The sequence below is a fragment of the Amblyraja radiata genome, chromosome 2 (genome assembly GCF_010909765.2).
Source record: "Amblyraja radiata isolate CabotCenter1 chromosome 2, sAmbRad1.1.pri, whole genome shotgun sequence".
NCBI lineage: Eukaryota > Metazoa > Chordata > Chondrichthyes > Rajiformes > Rajidae > Amblyraja > Amblyraja radiata.
The window spans coordinates 5,172,317-5,189,918 of NC_045957.1; the positions used below are offsets into that span (position 1 = coordinate 5,172,317).

Below are 17,602 nucleotides of genomic sequence, written 5' to 3' on the forward strand. Positions count from 1 at the left end.
CCAGGCTGGTGGCTTTGTTGTTGTTCCTTCCCTCCACACTATTACCCAGCTAACTGAAGCAAGCATTGTTGCCTCCTCATTTCTACATCCCTGCTGATATTCACCTTCAGTGTGTCGCACTGCTGGGCTCTGTCTTTCTGAAGAGACAGCTGGAGTAACTGGGCATTCTCTGGAGACAAGGAACAGGTGACGTTTCAGGTCGAGATCCTTCAGACTCGGAGTCAAGGGAAAGGGAAACGAGAGCTATCGAACAATTGAGTGATAGATATGTAAAAAAGTAACGATGATAAAAGAAGCAGGTTGTTGTCAGCTGTGTGTTGGGTGAGAACAAGATGACTTGCGGGTGAGGGGGGGGGAGAATGTAGGGGTTACTTGACATTAGCATCTGCAGTTCTGGCCTGCACATTGTGTTCTTTCTGAAGTTGATTTGCCTTGGAACCGATGTGTTAGTTTGCATGATACAGCTTCTGGCATCAAGCCATTGTAGGAGCTACAGAGCAAGCTTCCAATGTAAGAACATAGACCAATGCAGCACAATGGGCAGCAGAAGGTCTGTGTCTTTACCCATCTCTATACCATAGGGAAGCATGTGTTCAGGGGGCAAGGACAAGTCTGAGGACGGATAACTTTGGACACTGAGTTAAGGGTTGAGGGGGAAGGACAGCTATGTCGTAGCTGAGACATGATCTTATTGAATGAGAGAACAAGCTTGGAGTCATTTGGGCAACTATTTTTGAAACCAGGGCATAGTGGGTAGAGCCACTGTCTCACAGCACCAGAAACCCAAGTATGATCCCAACTTTGGGTGCTGTCTCAATGGAGTTTGCACGTCTTCCTGTGACTGCGTGCGTTCTCTCCGGGTGCTCCGGTTTCCTCCCGCATCCCAAAGACGTGCGGGTTTGTAGGTTAATTGGCCCTCTGTAAATTGTCCCTAGTGTGTAGGGAGTGGATGAGAAAGTGGGATAACATAGAACTAGTGTGAACGGGTTGGCGTGGACACGGTGGGCCGAAGGGCCTGTGGCCATGCCGTATCTCAGAACTAAGTGGAGAAACACATCAGTTCGATGTTATCCCACTTTCACATCCACTCCCTCCACACTAGGGACAATTTACAGAGGCCAAGGCTGTGTCTCGAAGCACATGCAGACTGGTTATAGAAACATAGGCAATAGGTGCAGGAGTCCCTTCAAGCCTGCACCGCCATTCAATATGATCATGGCTGATCATCCAACTCAGTATCCTGTACCTGCCTTCTCTCCATACCCCCTGATCCCTTTAGCCACAAGGCCCACATCTAACTCCCTCTTAAATATAGCCAATGAACTGGCCTCAACTACCTTCTGTGGCAGAGAATTCCACAGATTCACCACTCTCTGTGTGAAAAATGTTTTTCTCATCTCGGTCCTAAAAGACTTATCCCTTATCCTTAAAATGTGACCCCTTGTTCTGGACTTCCCCAACATCGGGAACAATCTTCCTGCATCTAGCCAGTCCAACCCCTTAAGAATTTTGTAAGTTTCTATAAGATCCCCCCTCAATCTTCTAAATTCTAGCGAGTACAAGCTGAGTCTATCCAGTCTTTCTTCATATGAAAGTCCCGCCATCCCAGGAAACAGTCTGGTGAACCTTCTCTGTACTCCCTCTATGGCAAGAATGTCTTTCCTCAGATTAGGAGACCAAAACTGTACTCAATACTCCAGGTGTGGTCTCACCAAGACCCTGTACAACTGCAGTAGAACCTCCCTGCTCCTATACTCAAATCCTTTTGCTATGAATGCTAACATACCATTGGCCTTCTTCACTGCCTGCTGCACCTGCATGCCTACTTTCAATGACACCCAGGTCTCGTTGCATCTCCCCTTTTCCTAATCGGCCACCATTCAGATATCCCACCCTGTGTGCACTGACCACGACTATCGCAGGCTATTGTCGGTGAGCTGGTTGATCATGGGGTCCACACCTGTGACCTGCAGCCTTGTGTCCATCCGAGAGTCACCACCAACAAAACACAGTTCAGGCAGTGGTTTGATAGCAACAACCTTTTTAATAATACAATTGCTGTACAAAATTAGTACCTCACTAAAAATCAACTTGCTAATTAAGCAGCAATCTTCTGCCGGTGGATATTGTCCAACCAGCCACCACCTCCATGGGTTCCAGCCTCTGGTCTCATCTCCTCCAGCATAGGCTGGGCTTTTGCACCCCTCTGTATCTCAGGTGGAGCCTCTGATAACAGGCAGAGGGGGTAGTCCAATGACCAGAGTGGGGTGGGTCACTGACTATGTATCTCCCCCTCCCCAGCTCACAGGGACAGGCTGGCCTGCACTGGACTGGACTAAAGCCACACTCTTGTTCTCCCTCTTCACTGTGGTGTTGGATGTCCTATCAAACCCAGCTTGTCCACCACCTCAGAGGGGGTGAGGTAGCAGTGTGTGGAGGGGGAGGGGAGGGGTTGGGTTTGAGGGAGACGGCAGCAAAAGCATGTTCTGACAGAGATACGGGGGCAGTTCCTCCCCCTCCCCCTCCCCAAGCCCAAACACAGAGACTACAGGTAGAGGCACTATGGAAGCCCTGAGGTGCAGCACAGAGGTGGCTGAGGCGAAGAGATTGTGAAGCTGGACGTGTGTGCTTGCTCGCTGGGTCAGGCCCCGTTACTACACCCATTGACTATCACCGCTATCTACTCCCAAGCCGACATCACTCCCCCCACCCCACCCCACCCCACCGTGCGTGAACAGACCACACGCGGGCGGGCGGCACCTGCCCTGCCTCACTTCCTGGCCGTGTGGTAGTTGGCTACAAACCAGTCGCAGGTCTCCTTGACAGCTGGAACACACAGAAACAAGGGCCAGTGTGAGAGTTAGTCCCCATGGGAACCTGCCCTTTGGCTACTGTGGCGGGGGGGGGGCGGGGGATGGTTACTGTGACAGTGGGGCGGTTGAGGAACGGTGAGGGAGAAGGGTGAATGGGGGGGGGGGGGGGTTGCTACGGTGTCGGGGGGTGAGGTGTGTAGCTGCTGTGTCGGTGAGTGAGTGAGGGGTGGGTGAGGGATGAGTGAGGTGGGGGGGGTGAGTCAGCTGGGGGGGTATGTGAGTGGGGGGGGTGAGTCAGTGGGGGGGAGGTGAGTCAGTGGGGGGGGGTGAGTCAGTGGGGGGGGGGGGGTGAGTCAGTGGGGGGGGGGTGAGTCAGTGGGGTGGGGGGTGAGTCAGTGGGGGGGGTGAGTCAGTGGTGGGGGGGGGTGAGTCAGTGGGGGGGGTGAGTCAGTGGGGGTGGGGTGCAGAGGAAGAGCTGGTGATGGTGTGAACTCACCCTGGCTGAAGGGGGTGAACTGGAAGTCGGGCAGGTATGTCCTCAGCTTGCCGTTGTTAGCCGTCTTCTTGTACTGGCCGTCAGATTTATTCGTGTCGAACTGAACGCACAAAGTTAAAGGAAAAGTCACAAGGCATGGGAACAGGCCCTTCGGCCCACCGAGTCCATGCTGTTTAACGGCCACCAATCAACCAGGCACTAATCCCAATTCATTCCCATCAACTCTTTCTCCCCCCCCCCCCACAGACAAGCACACACGATAACTAACCAATAACCCACACGTCTTTGGGATGTGGGGGGAATCCCATGCGGTCACGAGGAGAATGTGCAAACTCCACACAGACAGCAACCGAGGTAGGAGGGTGAAAGCTTCCAGCACCTTCCAGGTCGGTTGCAGGGGGCGCCCCCGGACACAACATTGGCCGGACGAGGAGAGGGATGTCGGATCGTGGGCTGAGCCGACCGATGGGGGCCCTGCAGGAGCCTGGAGCTCGCCTGGAACGGGAACTGCTGCAGTAGACCGAGCGGGCAGGACGAACTTTGGAAATGGCGCCAAAACATGGCGGCGCCCACATGGGTAAACATGACAAAATAATTTCACTGTGCAGTGGCACTCTGGGTAAAAGTGTGCATTCACCCTATCCATTCCCCTCATCATTTTGTATGCATCTTTATAAGTTCACCCCTCAGCCTCCTGAATAAAGTCTGTGCCTGCCCAGCCTCTCCCTGTAGCTCAGGCCCTCGAGTCCTGGCAGCAATCCTCGTGAATCTTCTGCGCGCTCTTTCCTTGAGATCACTGGTCGTAAATGACCACCGTGCTGGAGCTCAGAACCGTTTAAACACTCGCTGCCGCTTCCTCCTGCTGCACCTGTGGGGATGAGAACGCCCAGACATCTGGCTCCCGCTCACTCTCACGCTGGCGGCTGTGAGACGCACTGTGCGGGGGGGGGGGGGGCACGGCGGTAGAGCTGCTGCCTCACAGCACAACAGACCCCGGTTCAATCCTGAATACGGGTGCTGTCTGTACGGAGTTTGTACGTTCTCCCTGTGACCGCGTGGGTTTTCTCCAGGTGCTCCGGTTTCCTCCCACACTCCAAAGAGGTACAGGTCTGTCGGCTAATTTGGTAAGGCGTTAATTTTGCAGGCTTAAATTGTCCCCAGTGTGTGGGATAGTGCTAGTGTGCGGGGTGGTCTCTGGTCGGCGCAGACTCGGTGGGCAGAAGGGCCTGTTTGCGGGCTGTATCTCTAAAGTGTAAACGTCACTGAGCTCACGGGGCAATTGTCACATTGAAGGATACAATAACCTGGCCTTTGAAGCCCATGGAAGCCACGATGCACTCTGCAGCCTCTTTAATGGACACCTCCTCCTCCTCTCCCACTGCGGACAGAGAGAGACACACACACAAAGATTATCCTCCTGCCCACACCCTCACCCCGAGAGATATCGTCAACACAAAGCCCAGAACTCAAGGCCACGGCTTCAGCAGGTGATGGGACCAGGAGGGGAAGTGGACACTCTTTCCACACTATCCCACCACTGGGGTTCGACACAGAGTGAAGCCCCTCTACACTGTCCCATCACACGCTCCTGGGGTTAGACACACAGTGGAGCTCCCTCTACCTGGTCCCACCACCAGACTTTACCTGTGGAAGCCATAGCGAGCGGGTAAGATCATCTCTGACCCCTCTCACCCTGACCACAAACTCTTTGAATCACTTCCCTCTGGAAGGCAACTCCGGACTGTCAAAGCTGCCACAGCCAGACATAAAAACAGTTTTGTTTCCACGAGCAGTAGCTCTACTCAACAACCAAAAGTCTGTAGCCTCCTTGTGCTCTGGTATTTTATGTAATTAGTCACATGTTTAAATTATAATGTTTTATTTTTAATTGTCTACTGTATCTCGTGTTGTTACTTGCGAGCAAAGCACCGAGGCAAATTCCTTGTATGTATACATACACGGGTAATAAAATGTATTCAATTCAATTCTCACAACCACTGGCCTCACGCAGGCCCTGGTGTTGGGTGGAGGAGATGTTTGGGCAGAAAGGGGCGAGGTCTCGACACGTCCTGCATTTGCCTAGCGCCTGTATACCGCTACACGGTGGAGAAGCACTCACCAGAGAGGATGATGGGCTCGATCTCCTGGTATTCCCTCAAGGCCCAGATGATTAGCCGAGCCAGATCCTGCAAAAGCCAGGAACCGCTGTTAGTCCCTGGATCTAGAATGTTCTGGATGTACGTGACAACAAGGGGCGTTGCAACTGCAGAGACGGGTCGTGGTGGCAGGGTTTGGGTGAGAGAGGAGGGATTGAATATTCAGAGTCGCCCATCTACCCCCCCCCTGGTCAAACTGTAGGAAGGGACTGCAGATGCTGGTTTGCACCGAAGATACACACAAAATGGTGGAGCAACTCAGCGGGACAGGCAGCATCTCCGGAGAGATGGAATGGGTGATGTTTCGGGTGGAGACCCTTCCTCAGTCTGAAGAAGGATCTCAACCCAAAACGTCGGCCATTCCATCTCTCCGATGATGCTGCCTGTCCCGCTGAGTTACTCCAGAGTTCCTCAGAGACGCTGAGTCACTCCAGCGTTTTGTGTCCACCTCAGTTCTAATTCCCCATCCATTTTCAAACCTAAGCCCCCCCCCACCGAGCTGTTGTAGAGTCATAGAGCATGGAAGCAGGCCCTTCGGCCCATCTTGTACGAGACGACCCTGCCTCGTCCCTTCTAACCACGAGCAGCTCCAGCTGTTGCAATGTCCCGTGGTCTCGGTGTATTCTTGTCACAACCACTGAGACGTAGCAAGAAGCTTTTGTTTGCGTGCCTGCTGGCAGTAGGTAGTACGGCTGTGTTTAAGAGGCTTTCGTTAAGCTGCTCAGACATGCTGGGAATACAGTTGGGAGGGTCATGTTGCAGTTGTATAAGTTGTCGGTGAGGCAGCATTTAGAGTATTGTGCTCCACTCTGGGCATCATGTTACAGGAGAGATGTTGTCAAGGTGGACAGGGGGCAGAGATGATTTACCAGGACTACAGGGAATTAGTTATAGGGAGAGGTTGAGAGGGCTGGGATTCCTTGGAGCGCAGGAGAATGAGGGGTAGGTGAATCAAGGACCAGAGGACATAGGTATAAGACAGGGGGCAAAGATTTAATAGTGTGGAAACAGGCCCATCGGCCCAACTTGCCCACACCGACCAACATGTCCCATCTACACTAGTCTCACTTGGTCCATATCCCTCCAAACCTGTCCTATCCATGTACCTGTCTAACTGTTTCTTAAACTTTGGGATAGTCCCAGGCTCAACTACCTCCTCTGGCAGCTTGTTCCATACACCCACCACCCTTTGTGTGAAAAAGCTACCCCTCAGATTCCTATTAAATCTTTTCCCCTTCACCTTGAACCTATGTGAGGCTAGTGTAGATGGGGAATGTTGGCTGGTGTGGGCAAGTTGGGCTGAAGGGCCTGTTTCCACGCTGTATCACTCTATGAGTAGCTCAGTGCCCCCCCCCCCCCCCCCAGTGCAGTAGCAGAGTGAAGCTCCCCTCCAACGACCCACCAGTGAGTAGATGAACTGCCTGCGCGGTTTCCCTGAGCCCCAGACTACAAGAGGACTGCCGTTCTCTGTAACAGAAACAAACAGCATGGGGTTAGAATGCACCCCCTGCAGGAATGCTTAGTTCAGAGATACAGCACAGAAACAGGCCCTTCGGCCCTCCGAGTCCGTGCCCACCAGCGATCCCCCCCCCCCCCCCCCCCCCCCCGTACACCAATATTGTGTTGGCGAGGACTGAAGGGCCTGTTTCAATGCTGTATCCTTCAGGGGAGGGAGGAAGAGAGGGTGGGAGGGTGGGAGGGAGGGAGGGGCAGGGATGGGAGGGATGGGGGAGAGAGAGGCGGGGAGGGATGGAGGGGAGAGAGAGAGAGGCAGGGAGGGGAGGGATGGGGGTAGGGAGGCAGGGAGGGGAGGGATGGGGGAGGGAGGGAAGAAGAGTGTGGGAGGGAGAGAGGGAGGCAGAGAAAGTGGGAAGGGGTGAGGGAGAAAGAGGGAGGGTGGGAGGGAGAGGGAAAGAGGGAGGCAGAGAAGGAGGGAGGGTGGGAGGGGGTGATGGAGAGGGAGAAGGTGGGAGGGGGTGAAGGATAGAGGAAGAGGGATAAAGGGGGGGAGTGGGAGGGGGGAGGGGAGAGGGATGGGTGACAATATGATCAGGTACAGTCACTAACATAGTCTAAAACACAATAAGCGAGTTCGGTATCTCGCGCGTGCATTGAATCATGGGATTTGTCAAAGGTCATTCGGGATAAACAAAGAACGTTGCTAGTGATCACGAATACACGTGAATACGCGTACGTATTGGGCGGAACTGTGTAAAAATAACATTTTTACTGCGTTTGTCTTCTTTGTATCTTACAATGCTAGCAAGCAACCTTCTATCATGTATACAACAACCATGTCATGCCACCTCTTAAATATTCATCTAGCACGTTTTTATCAATTATTTGCTATTCCAATTTTCCCCAACTATTTATCTCTACCTGGTACATGAAGAATGATTAAAAACCACACAGCAGACATGCAAAACAAGATCCAGACAGCATCCTGGAACTAATCCAGACACACATATAGTATAACTATTAGTAAATAGTCAGTGTGGCTTGAAAAAAACAAATTATCTTAAAATTGTACTATACTATCAATTAAACGCATAAATTAGCTCTGGGTAGATACATGGTGATAACAAAACTGTTTTGCATAATAAGTAATGTAAATTAATGTAAATTAATGTAAAGTAATGTAAAATAAAAATAAGAGTTGAAATGTACATGTTGCAAACTTCTGGATTTCAGTTCATATCAAATCTGGATAAACACAAAGATAAACTTCTGATCAAAATGATCTGCAGGTACAACAACATCTCATTTACACATCAATGGAGGCAGTAAATTACATAATACTGCACAGACGGTGAAAATATCATCCATATGCGGAACTAAAGTGATGGGTAAAGTGTTTCTCAGGATGGTAAACCACTTTAGACGACCTATGTTAGACGTTCAACATGAATGCCGACATTGGCAACCTTCTTGGTTTTGTGTACTTTTTCTCTGGTCATTTGCTGATGACCACGCCTGGGATGGGGGGATCTCTAAATAGGCTTGGCGAAACATCAAGTCTTCTTGAATGGGAAATCCTCTATTCACCATTATGCAAACCCCAGGATCAACTAAGTTCAAAAATCCACTCTTCCTAACAATGTGTGTATCAGATGATTGCCCACCACAAGCTTTTGATAAGAATGTGATAATTCCAACCAATAGTTTCACAGTGTTGTGTTTCTTGTAGTCGGACCATGTCAAAGCCTGCAGCTGCACATGCTGTGGTCATTCTATAAATATCTCTGTGCAGTCGAGAATGCATCTCAGTGCTGGGCATTTATTTATTATCTGTTTCAGCTGTGTGGACCTTATCAAATCACCATCTGGCCAGGGGTTTCAGTTGGATGGCTAGGAATTTAATCCATGTATTGAATATTTTAGAACGTGTATCCCCACTAACTACAAACAAAGTCGTGAGAAACACCATCGACAGCCCAAGGCACAGCTTCATCAACACGAGTACCATTTCATCCTTTATGATGAGTTTTGATCTGGGTCCAGAATTCTTTGGCGATTGTTTAAATATTCTTGGTACTTTAGTACTGACGACTTTTTTCTTCCCTTCCCAATATCGCATTTTCATTGCTTGATGCTTCACATACTCGCATAGGTTGTCTACGTCTTCCTTCGGAGAAAGCCCTGCCAATCTTCTCACATTTTTGTTGGTCTTGATATTGCTACTAAAACACTTTTTAGCTGCAGCATTCCTGTTTCAATTCTTCTACCCTGCCTTCCAACATTTCAGCTTTGTCGGTCAGTTTGTTCACGTCCTTCTGTTTTTGGATGCATCCCGTGCAATGACAGTTCCCTTGACAGCTGCATTTGTGCACACAAGCATGATCGACAGCAAAAGCTCGTAACCGCTTGTTGTCTGGTCGATCGTCAACATGTTGGTCAACATTGGTTTGCGTTGCTTTAAGGGCCTGTCCCACTCTCATGACCTCTGCCGAGTTTGCCCTTGACTCATACTCGCAGCATGGTCGTCACGAGGTCGTAGGTAGGTCGTAATGCTAGTCGTAGGTACTTGTGGCATCAAGTAGGTCGGGGCGTGTTTCTAGCCTGAAGAAAAATGTCCACGAGTAAAAAAGGTTGTGAATGAGGTAGGTATGTTGCAAAACCTACCTTCAGCGGCGCTGCAGATCTGTCGCTGCCCATGTGCGCGATTTTGGCGCCTTTGAGAGGGGGGCGGGTTTAAAACGCGATTTTCCCTAGGCTATTCAAATCGAGGTTGTTCAGCCTGCCTAGTTGCTGATAAAAAATCGCTGCGAGGTTCGTTCGCTGCAGCTATTTTTAAACTAAATTGGTTAATTTAATTGTTATAGTAGGTTAAAAATCATCCTCTAAACCCGCGACCGCCGACAACGGGACGGATCTCATACAGCGGACAACGGAAGGTAGGTTGTTTATTTTTACATTAAAAAGCGCTTCTTAAGATCCCTTTATACAAAATTTTATGTTGCGAGTAGCTAATTTGGGGGCCCATTAAATCCCGCAGTATTTGTCTGGGCATATGGGGGTACAAATCTACCGCAATGGGAACGTTCCAAACCAGCGCGTGCCACAGAGTTCCACAGGATCCCACTTGAAAGCTGATTTAAATGGCCATTAATTTACAGCAATTGAACACTAAATTCCTTCCATTTGGCCTATAAATTAATGTAAATGAGATTTAAAATCATGTTTTATTGTGAATTCTTGTGTGAATGTTATTTGGACACTTATGCTATTTAAAAATGTTAATCTTTCCTTAAGAAATGGATAGATGTTTAGATCCAGTAATTGAATTTTGAATTAGCTACAATTGGGTAACTAACTAATTATATGCTTTAATTTCAGGTCATCCAAGGAAGATTGTTTCATATTTGTTTCAGAATGCTTCAATCTATAATAACTGAAAATTTCTTTCAGTTCTCTTAATTTTTAATAAAGTTATGGGCTTTTGACTGTCCTCGATCACAGCTTTTGTGTTAAGTCAATGGAAAATCAATAGGGAACAAGATGCTAATTTCCGAGTATGAAAATGGCCATAACTTTTTTAATACTGAAGATATGAAAGTGAATTAGGTGTCAAATTAAACTTCTTTTTATGCTTTATCTGATGGGATAAATTGCAGACTTGATTTTTAAAATCTCAACATTTTGTAACATTGCTAAATGTGGTCGTGAAAGTGGGACAGGCCCTTTACACAAGTTTACTCACACATGTACATGCAGAACTCATTCAGAAGTCAACAAACGTGCCTACAGCCCGTGGCCGTAAGAGGTGAAAACCCCACAAATACTTTCCATATTAATTATAGCTAGTTATAGAAATCATACATTTCAGCAAAGCAGGGCCAGCAAGCGACCAAGGAAAAGCCAACAAAACCGCCAAAATCATCGTAGTTTTGTACAAATGAAGCATAAATACACCGAATTAATAGTTTTGAAAGCGGTATTTTCTTACCTGGAAGAAGCAAAACGAAAATATGTATGAAACGCAGCTCAAAACAATTATCGATGGTAACGTACACACACAGTAGCTCGGCTGGCGAGAACGTTTATCCCGAATGACCTGGGCAAACTCACGCACACGCTCAGTTGTAATACCGAACTCGCTTATGGAGACTCAACTGTGTGCCAGGTGTGTCTTGTGGATCAGCCCAGGCAAGACGTGTCCCTCTTCGATGTTGAAGTTGTCGTGCATGCCGAAGACATTGGTGGGGATGACGGCGGTGAACATGCGTCCGTGTTGCTGGTGGTAGCCGCTGCAAGAGTGATTGTACCGTTAGCGAGGCGCCGTGACGCCACTCCCTGACGTCTGAAGAAACCGCCCACGCACGACACACCCGCCAATCTCTATCCAGAGGGTGGTGAATCTGTGGAATTCGTTGCCACAGACGGCTGTGGGGGCCAAGTCAGTGGATATTTTTAAGACGGAGATAGATAGATTCTTGATTAGTACAGGTGGCAGGGGAGAAGGTTATGGGGAGAAGGCAGGAGAATGGGGTTAGGAGGGAGAGATAGATCAACCACGATTGGATGCCGGAGTAGACTTGATGGGCCGAATGGCCTAATTCTACTACTATCACTTATGATTTGCCCACCCTGCCATCCCACCGAGTTTAACCCCAGCAAGGGGGAGGTCTTCCACTTTGGGAGGTCGCTGATTTAGGTTGGGTTGGTTATTGTCATGTGTACCGATGTACAGTGAAAAGCTTTGTTCTGCTATCCAAACTGATCAGATATACAAGACCTCCAGCTTCAAGTTCCTCCCAGCTGTTATCAGGCAACTGAATCATCCTACCACAACCAGAGAGCAGCGCTGAACTACTATCTACCTCAGTGGTGACCCTGGGACTATCCTTGATTGGACTTTGCTGGCTTTACCTTGCACTAAACGTCATTCCCTTATCATGTTTAAGAAAGAACTGCAAATGCTGGAAAAATGGAAGGTAGACAAAAATGCTGGAGGAACTCAGCGGGTGAGGCAGCATCTATGGAGCGAAAAAATGGATGATGTTTCGGGTCGAGACCCTTCTTCAGACTGATTTGAAGTGTCCGAAGAAGGGTCAGAAGTGGATGTGGAGAGGATGTTTCCCCTAGTGGGAGAGCCTAGGACTAGAGGGCACAGCCTCAGAATTAAAGGATGTACCTTTGGAAAGGAGGTTGGGGTTGAGAGGGGAAGGTAGAGACTGACAGGTTCTTGATCCTATCGAAGATTACAGGGAGAAAGCAGGAGAATGGTGTTGAAAAGGAAAGATAGATCAGCCATGTTTGAATGGCGATGGGCCGAATGGCCTAATTCTGCTCCTATAACATTGAGAACTTACAATCAGAGCAATACATCGAGCAAAGAGGGAGATACAGAGTGCAGAATATAGTTCTCAGCATTGTAGCGCATCAGTTCCACAAAGTCCAATGTCCACAATGGGGTAGAGGTGAATCGGACAGTGCCCTGCCTTATGGAAGGGCCGTTCAGAAGCTCGATAGGAGTGCAGAGCGGGGAGAAGGAGCAATGATCGGGGTGGGACAAGCCTTTGATTACGTTGCCTGCTTTTCCGAGGCAGCCTAGGTGGAGTCATAGGTGGGGAGTCTGGTCTGGGTGATGGACTGGGCTACATCCACAACTGGACTGGGCTACATCCACAACTCTCTGCAATTTCTTGCGGTCTTGAGCAGAGCTGTTCCCAAACCAATGTGATGCTTTCCACGGTGCATTTTGTAAGAGTGAGACAGGCCCTTCAGCTCACCGTGTCCATACCAACCAAGTTGGCATTCTGGGCTTGCCCTATTTGCCTGCACTTGGCCCATATCCCTCTCAACCCCTCATACCCATACATGTCCTAAAGTCTTTTGAAAGTCGTAACATCATCTGCCTCTGTTTCTTCCTCTGGCAGCTCATTCCAGACATAGACCACGGGGTGAATAGGTTGCCCCTGAAGTCTTGTTTAAATCTTTCCCCTCTCACCATAAGCCTGCGTCCTCGAGTTTTAGAATACTCTACACTGGAAAAAAGACTGCGAGCATTCACTAAATCCATGCCCGTCATGATCTTGCACATTTCTCACCACTCAGCCAGGGGACCTATGCAAGGATTTTGTTTGTGGATTTGAAGTGACACAGCTGACGTCCTGTTGCCATCGCAACAACCTAGAGCTCAATGCTCTTAAGACGGTGGAATTGATAGTAGACTTTAGGAGAGCTCCCCCTTCACTCACCCCACTCACCATCAACAACACCACAGTCACATCAGTGAAATCTTTTAAGTTCCTGGGAACCATCATCTCCAAGGACCTTAAGTGGGGGGCGACCATCGACTCCACAGTCAAAAAGGCCCAACAGAGGATGTACTTCCTGCGGCAGCTGAGGAAGCACAATCTGCCACAGGCAATGATGGTCCAATTCTATACGGCCATCGTAGAGTCTGTCGTCACCTTCTCCATCATGGTCTGGTTTGGCTCAGCCACCAAGCACTACACCCGGAGGCTGCAGCGAATCGTCCGATCAGCTGAGAAGGTTATTGGCTGCAACCTTCCCTCCATTGATGAACTGTACACTGCAAGGGCCAGGAAGCGAGCGGGCAAGATCATCTCTGACCCCTCACACCCTGGCCACAAACTCTTTGAATCACTTCCCTCTGGAAGGCGACTCTGGACTGTCAAAGCTGCCACAGCCAGACTTAAAAACAGCTTTTTTCCACGAGTCTGTAGCCTCCTTGTGCTCTGGTATTTTATTTCATTCTTCACATGTTTAAATTATAATGTTTTATTATTAATTGTCTACTGTATATCGTGTTGTTACGTGAACAAAGCACCAAGGCAAATTCCTTGTATGTATACATACACGGCTAATAAAATGTATTCAATTCAATTCAATGACCTGTGCAACCAGTTTACTGCCACACCTACAGTATGAAATGTTTGTTCACCTGTCAGAACGTAACTACCTCACCTTGTCTCGGACATCTTGCAGCTGCTTGTGTGACACGAATACATTTATTTAATTCAATTCAATTCAACATGCCATTCGCTTTCTTCACTGCCTGCTGTACCTGCATGCTTACTTTCATAGACTGATGAACAAGGACCCCCAGATCCCGTTGTACTTTCCCTTTTCCTAATCCGTCACCATTCAGATAATAATCTGCCTTCCTGTTTTTGCTACCAAAGTGGATAACCTCGCATTTATCCACATTAAACTGCATCTGCCATGCATCTGCCCACTCACCCAACCTGTCCAAGTCACCCTGCATCCTCATAGCATCCTCTTCACAGTTCACACTGCCACCCAGCTTTGTGACATCTGCAAATTTGCTAATGTTACTTTTAATCCCTTCATCTAAATCATGAATGTATAATGTAAATAGCTGCGGTCCCAGCACCGAGCCTTGCGGTACCGCACTAGTTACTGCCTGCCATTCTGAAAGGGACCCTTTAATCCCTACTATTTGTTTCCTGTCTGCCAACCACTTCTCTATCCATGTCAGCACTCTACCCCCAATACCATGTGCCCTAATTTTGCCCACTAATCTCCTATGTGGGACCTTATCAAATGCTTTCTGAAAGTCCAGGTACACTACATCCACTGGCTCTCCCTTGTCCATTTTCCTAGTTACACCCTCAAAAAATTCCAGAAGATTAGTCAAGCATGATTTCCACTTCGTAAATCCATGCTGACTCAGACCGATCCTGTTACTGCTATCCAAATGTGCCGCTATTTCATCTTTTATAATTGACTAGCATCTACCCCACCACTGATGTCAGGCTAATTGGTCTATAATTCCCTGTTTTCTCTCTCCCGCTTTTCTTAAAACGTGGGATAAAATTAGCTACCCTCCAATCCACAGAAAGGCTTTCTGAAAGTCCAGGTACACTACATCCACTAGCTCTCCCTTGTCCATTTTCCTAGTTACATCCTCAAAAAAAAGAAGGGTTGGGTGAGGTTTCGGGTGGAGGCCCTTGTTCAGACTAAACTGTAGCTGGGTGGTCAGGGCTGCACACAGTACTCCGAGTGCGGTCTCACCAATGACTTGTGTAGCTGCGTCAATTGGGAAATATAAAAGGGAAATAGTTAATGGGAGGACCCTGAACAGCATTGATGTACAGTGGGAACGTTGAGTCCAAGTCCTTGGCTCCTTAACACCTAGATAGAGTGGTAAAGAAGGCGTATGATATGCTTGCCTTCATTGGTCACTGAGTGTAAGAGTCAGGACGTCACATTACAGCTTTATAAAACTTTGGTTAGGCCGCATTTGCAATATTGTCATAAAGTCATGTGATAGAAGCAGAATTGGCCATTCTCATCAAGTCCACACACTCATCTCCCTGCTACCTTCAGGTAGAAGGTACAGGAGCCTGAAGACTGCAACAACCAGGTTCAGGAATAGCTACTTCCCCACAGCCAACAGGCTAATAAACTTGGCTCAGACAAAACTCTGAACATTAATAGACCATTATCTGTTATTTGCACTTAATCAGTTTATTTATTCATGTGTGTATATATTTATATAATGGTATATGGACACACTGATCTGTTCTGTATTTATGCCTACTATGTTCTGTTGTGCTGAAGCAAAGCAAGAATTTCATTGTCCTATCAGGGACACATGACAATAAACTCTCTTGACTTGAGTCTTGACTTGATCATAGCTGATCTATCTCTCCCTCCTAACCCCACTCTCCTGCCTTCTCCCCAGGCACCCGCACTAATCAAGAATCTACCTGCCTCCACCTTAAAAATATCCATCAACTATATTATTCAAAAACTAAAATAAATAAACTTTTCCCCAATGTCTCACCCATTTGTGATAAATGTCAGTCACAAGAAGCTACCATAGCGCACTCTTTTGGTTGTTGTTTTTTGTATAAAAATCCAAAAATTTTGGAACAAAATATTTGAAATCTTCACAAAATCATTTAAAATAAAACTTGTACCAAAAGCAGAATTGATCATTTTTGGAATATCACAAGGTAACCCCGAATTAAACGTGTTTCAAAAGAACTTACTTAATTGCGGGCTAATAATGGGAAAAAAGCATACTGAAATTTTGAAAAAATGCTCCAATACCAACAATAAAAATGTGGATTTCAAACATGTTCGAAACACTACACTTGGAAGAGATGAGACTCCTCCTAGCAGGCAAAGCAGACCACTTCCAAAAGACGTGGTCTGCATTTATGGAACTATTACAAGCATAAGGTGCAATAGTAATTTAAAATATAAATGGTACCAGGATCTGGTACCAAATTTAAAAAAAAACAAAAAAAAACACGGTTGGTATATCCTTTTTTGCGAGTTTTGTGTTACAATAGAGCGATTGTTTTTCCTTTTTTTTCCTTTTCTTTCTAGGGTCTTGTTTCCTTTCTTTACTTCCTTCTCTAACTTCTTCCCTAAGGGGCTTTCTTCTCCCAACACTTTCCTGCACCTTCACGATTCTTGCTCACTTTCCTTACTTCTTTTATTTCTATCTTTTTTAAAGCTCGAAAAACGAAGTGGTACAACAAATGTAATAATATATATCTGATGTGTATTATTGTAATTCACTGTACTTCTAATAATTTTTTTTTTTTTTTTTAAATAAAAAAATATCCATCGACAGCCTCCACAACCTTCTGTGGCATAGAATTCCAGATTCACCACCCTCTGATTAAAGAAATTCCTCTTCATCTCCTTCCTAAAGGAACATCCTTTAATTCTGAGGCTGCGCCCTCTGGTCCTAGACTCTCCCACTGGTGGAAACATCCTCTCCACATCCACTCTATCCGTATTGTGTGCGGTTCTGGTCGCCCCCTTGTGGAGGCTTTGGGGAGGGTGGAGAGGAGGGAAGATGCCTGGATGAGGGGGCAGTAACTAGAATGAGGAGTTGGACAAACTATTTTCTCTGGAACGCTGTAGGTTGCGGGGAGACCTGATAGAAGCATATATAATGATAAGAGGCATAGATGGGAGAGACAGTCAGAACCTTTCTCCCAGGGCAGAAATATCAAATACTTGTGAGTACAGCTTTAAGGTGAGCGGGGCAGGTTGTTTTACACAGAGGGAGGTGGGTGCCTGGAACGTGCTGCCAGGGGCAGTGGTGGTGGTGGATGGGGAATACAATAGTGGTGTTTACGAGGGTTTTGGGTTGGCGTGTGGATGGATACGCAGGGAATGGATCATGTCCAGGCAGAGGAGATCAGTTTAACTTGGCGTCTTGTTATTGCGGGTCGAGGGCCCGTTCCCGTGCTGTACTGCACTATGAGAGCCCGCGTGAAAGAGCTGATTGAGGAACTATACCGGTTCTGGACATCGATCATCCGCTTGGCGTAGGAATATCCAAAGTTCGAACTGTGTGGAGGTCCGTTATGTATCTAGACGATTGGGGGGGGGGGGGGGGGGGAGGGGGAGAGAGAGAGAGATTTAAGGTGCGGGTAGACACATTTGTGAGATGGTGAGGGGGGAACCGGCTCCAGAGTAGAGGCCGGTGTGGATCAGCTGCCATCACGTTCAGCGTGCAATAGGATTGAGGGACCGAGTGGCTACCTCCAGTTCCGGGTATGTTGTGTACCGTGAGACAACAGGCCCAAAGAACCAATATGGGGGCACGGACATGGAGAAGGAGTTTGGGGAGGGGGGGGAGGGGGGGGTTGGGGAGGGGGGGTTGGGGGAGGGGAAGA

At 47.9% G+C, this 17,602-nt stretch overlaps 1 protein-coding gene across 1 annotated transcript; it reads right to left on the reverse strand.

Annotated features, from left to right (window-relative positions):
• Window positions 1–2,024: 2,024 nt before the first annotated feature.
• Window positions 2,025–17,335, reverse strand: gfus (GDP-L-fucose synthase). Its single transcript, XM_033040966.1, has 7 exons — window positions 17,223–17,335; window positions 11,079–11,212; window positions 6,868–6,932; window positions 5,429–5,495; window positions 4,608–4,687; window positions 3,310–3,409; window positions 2,025–2,826 (listed from the first exon to the last, which is right to left on the reverse strand). Exons 1-7 carry the CDS (start codon window positions 17,240–17,242, stop codon window positions 2,771–2,773), a joined length of 522 nt encoding a protein of 173 aa, XP_032896857.1. The 5' UTR covers window positions 17,243–17,335; the 3' UTR covers window positions 2,025–2,770.
• Window positions 17,336–17,602: the final 267 nt, after the last annotated feature.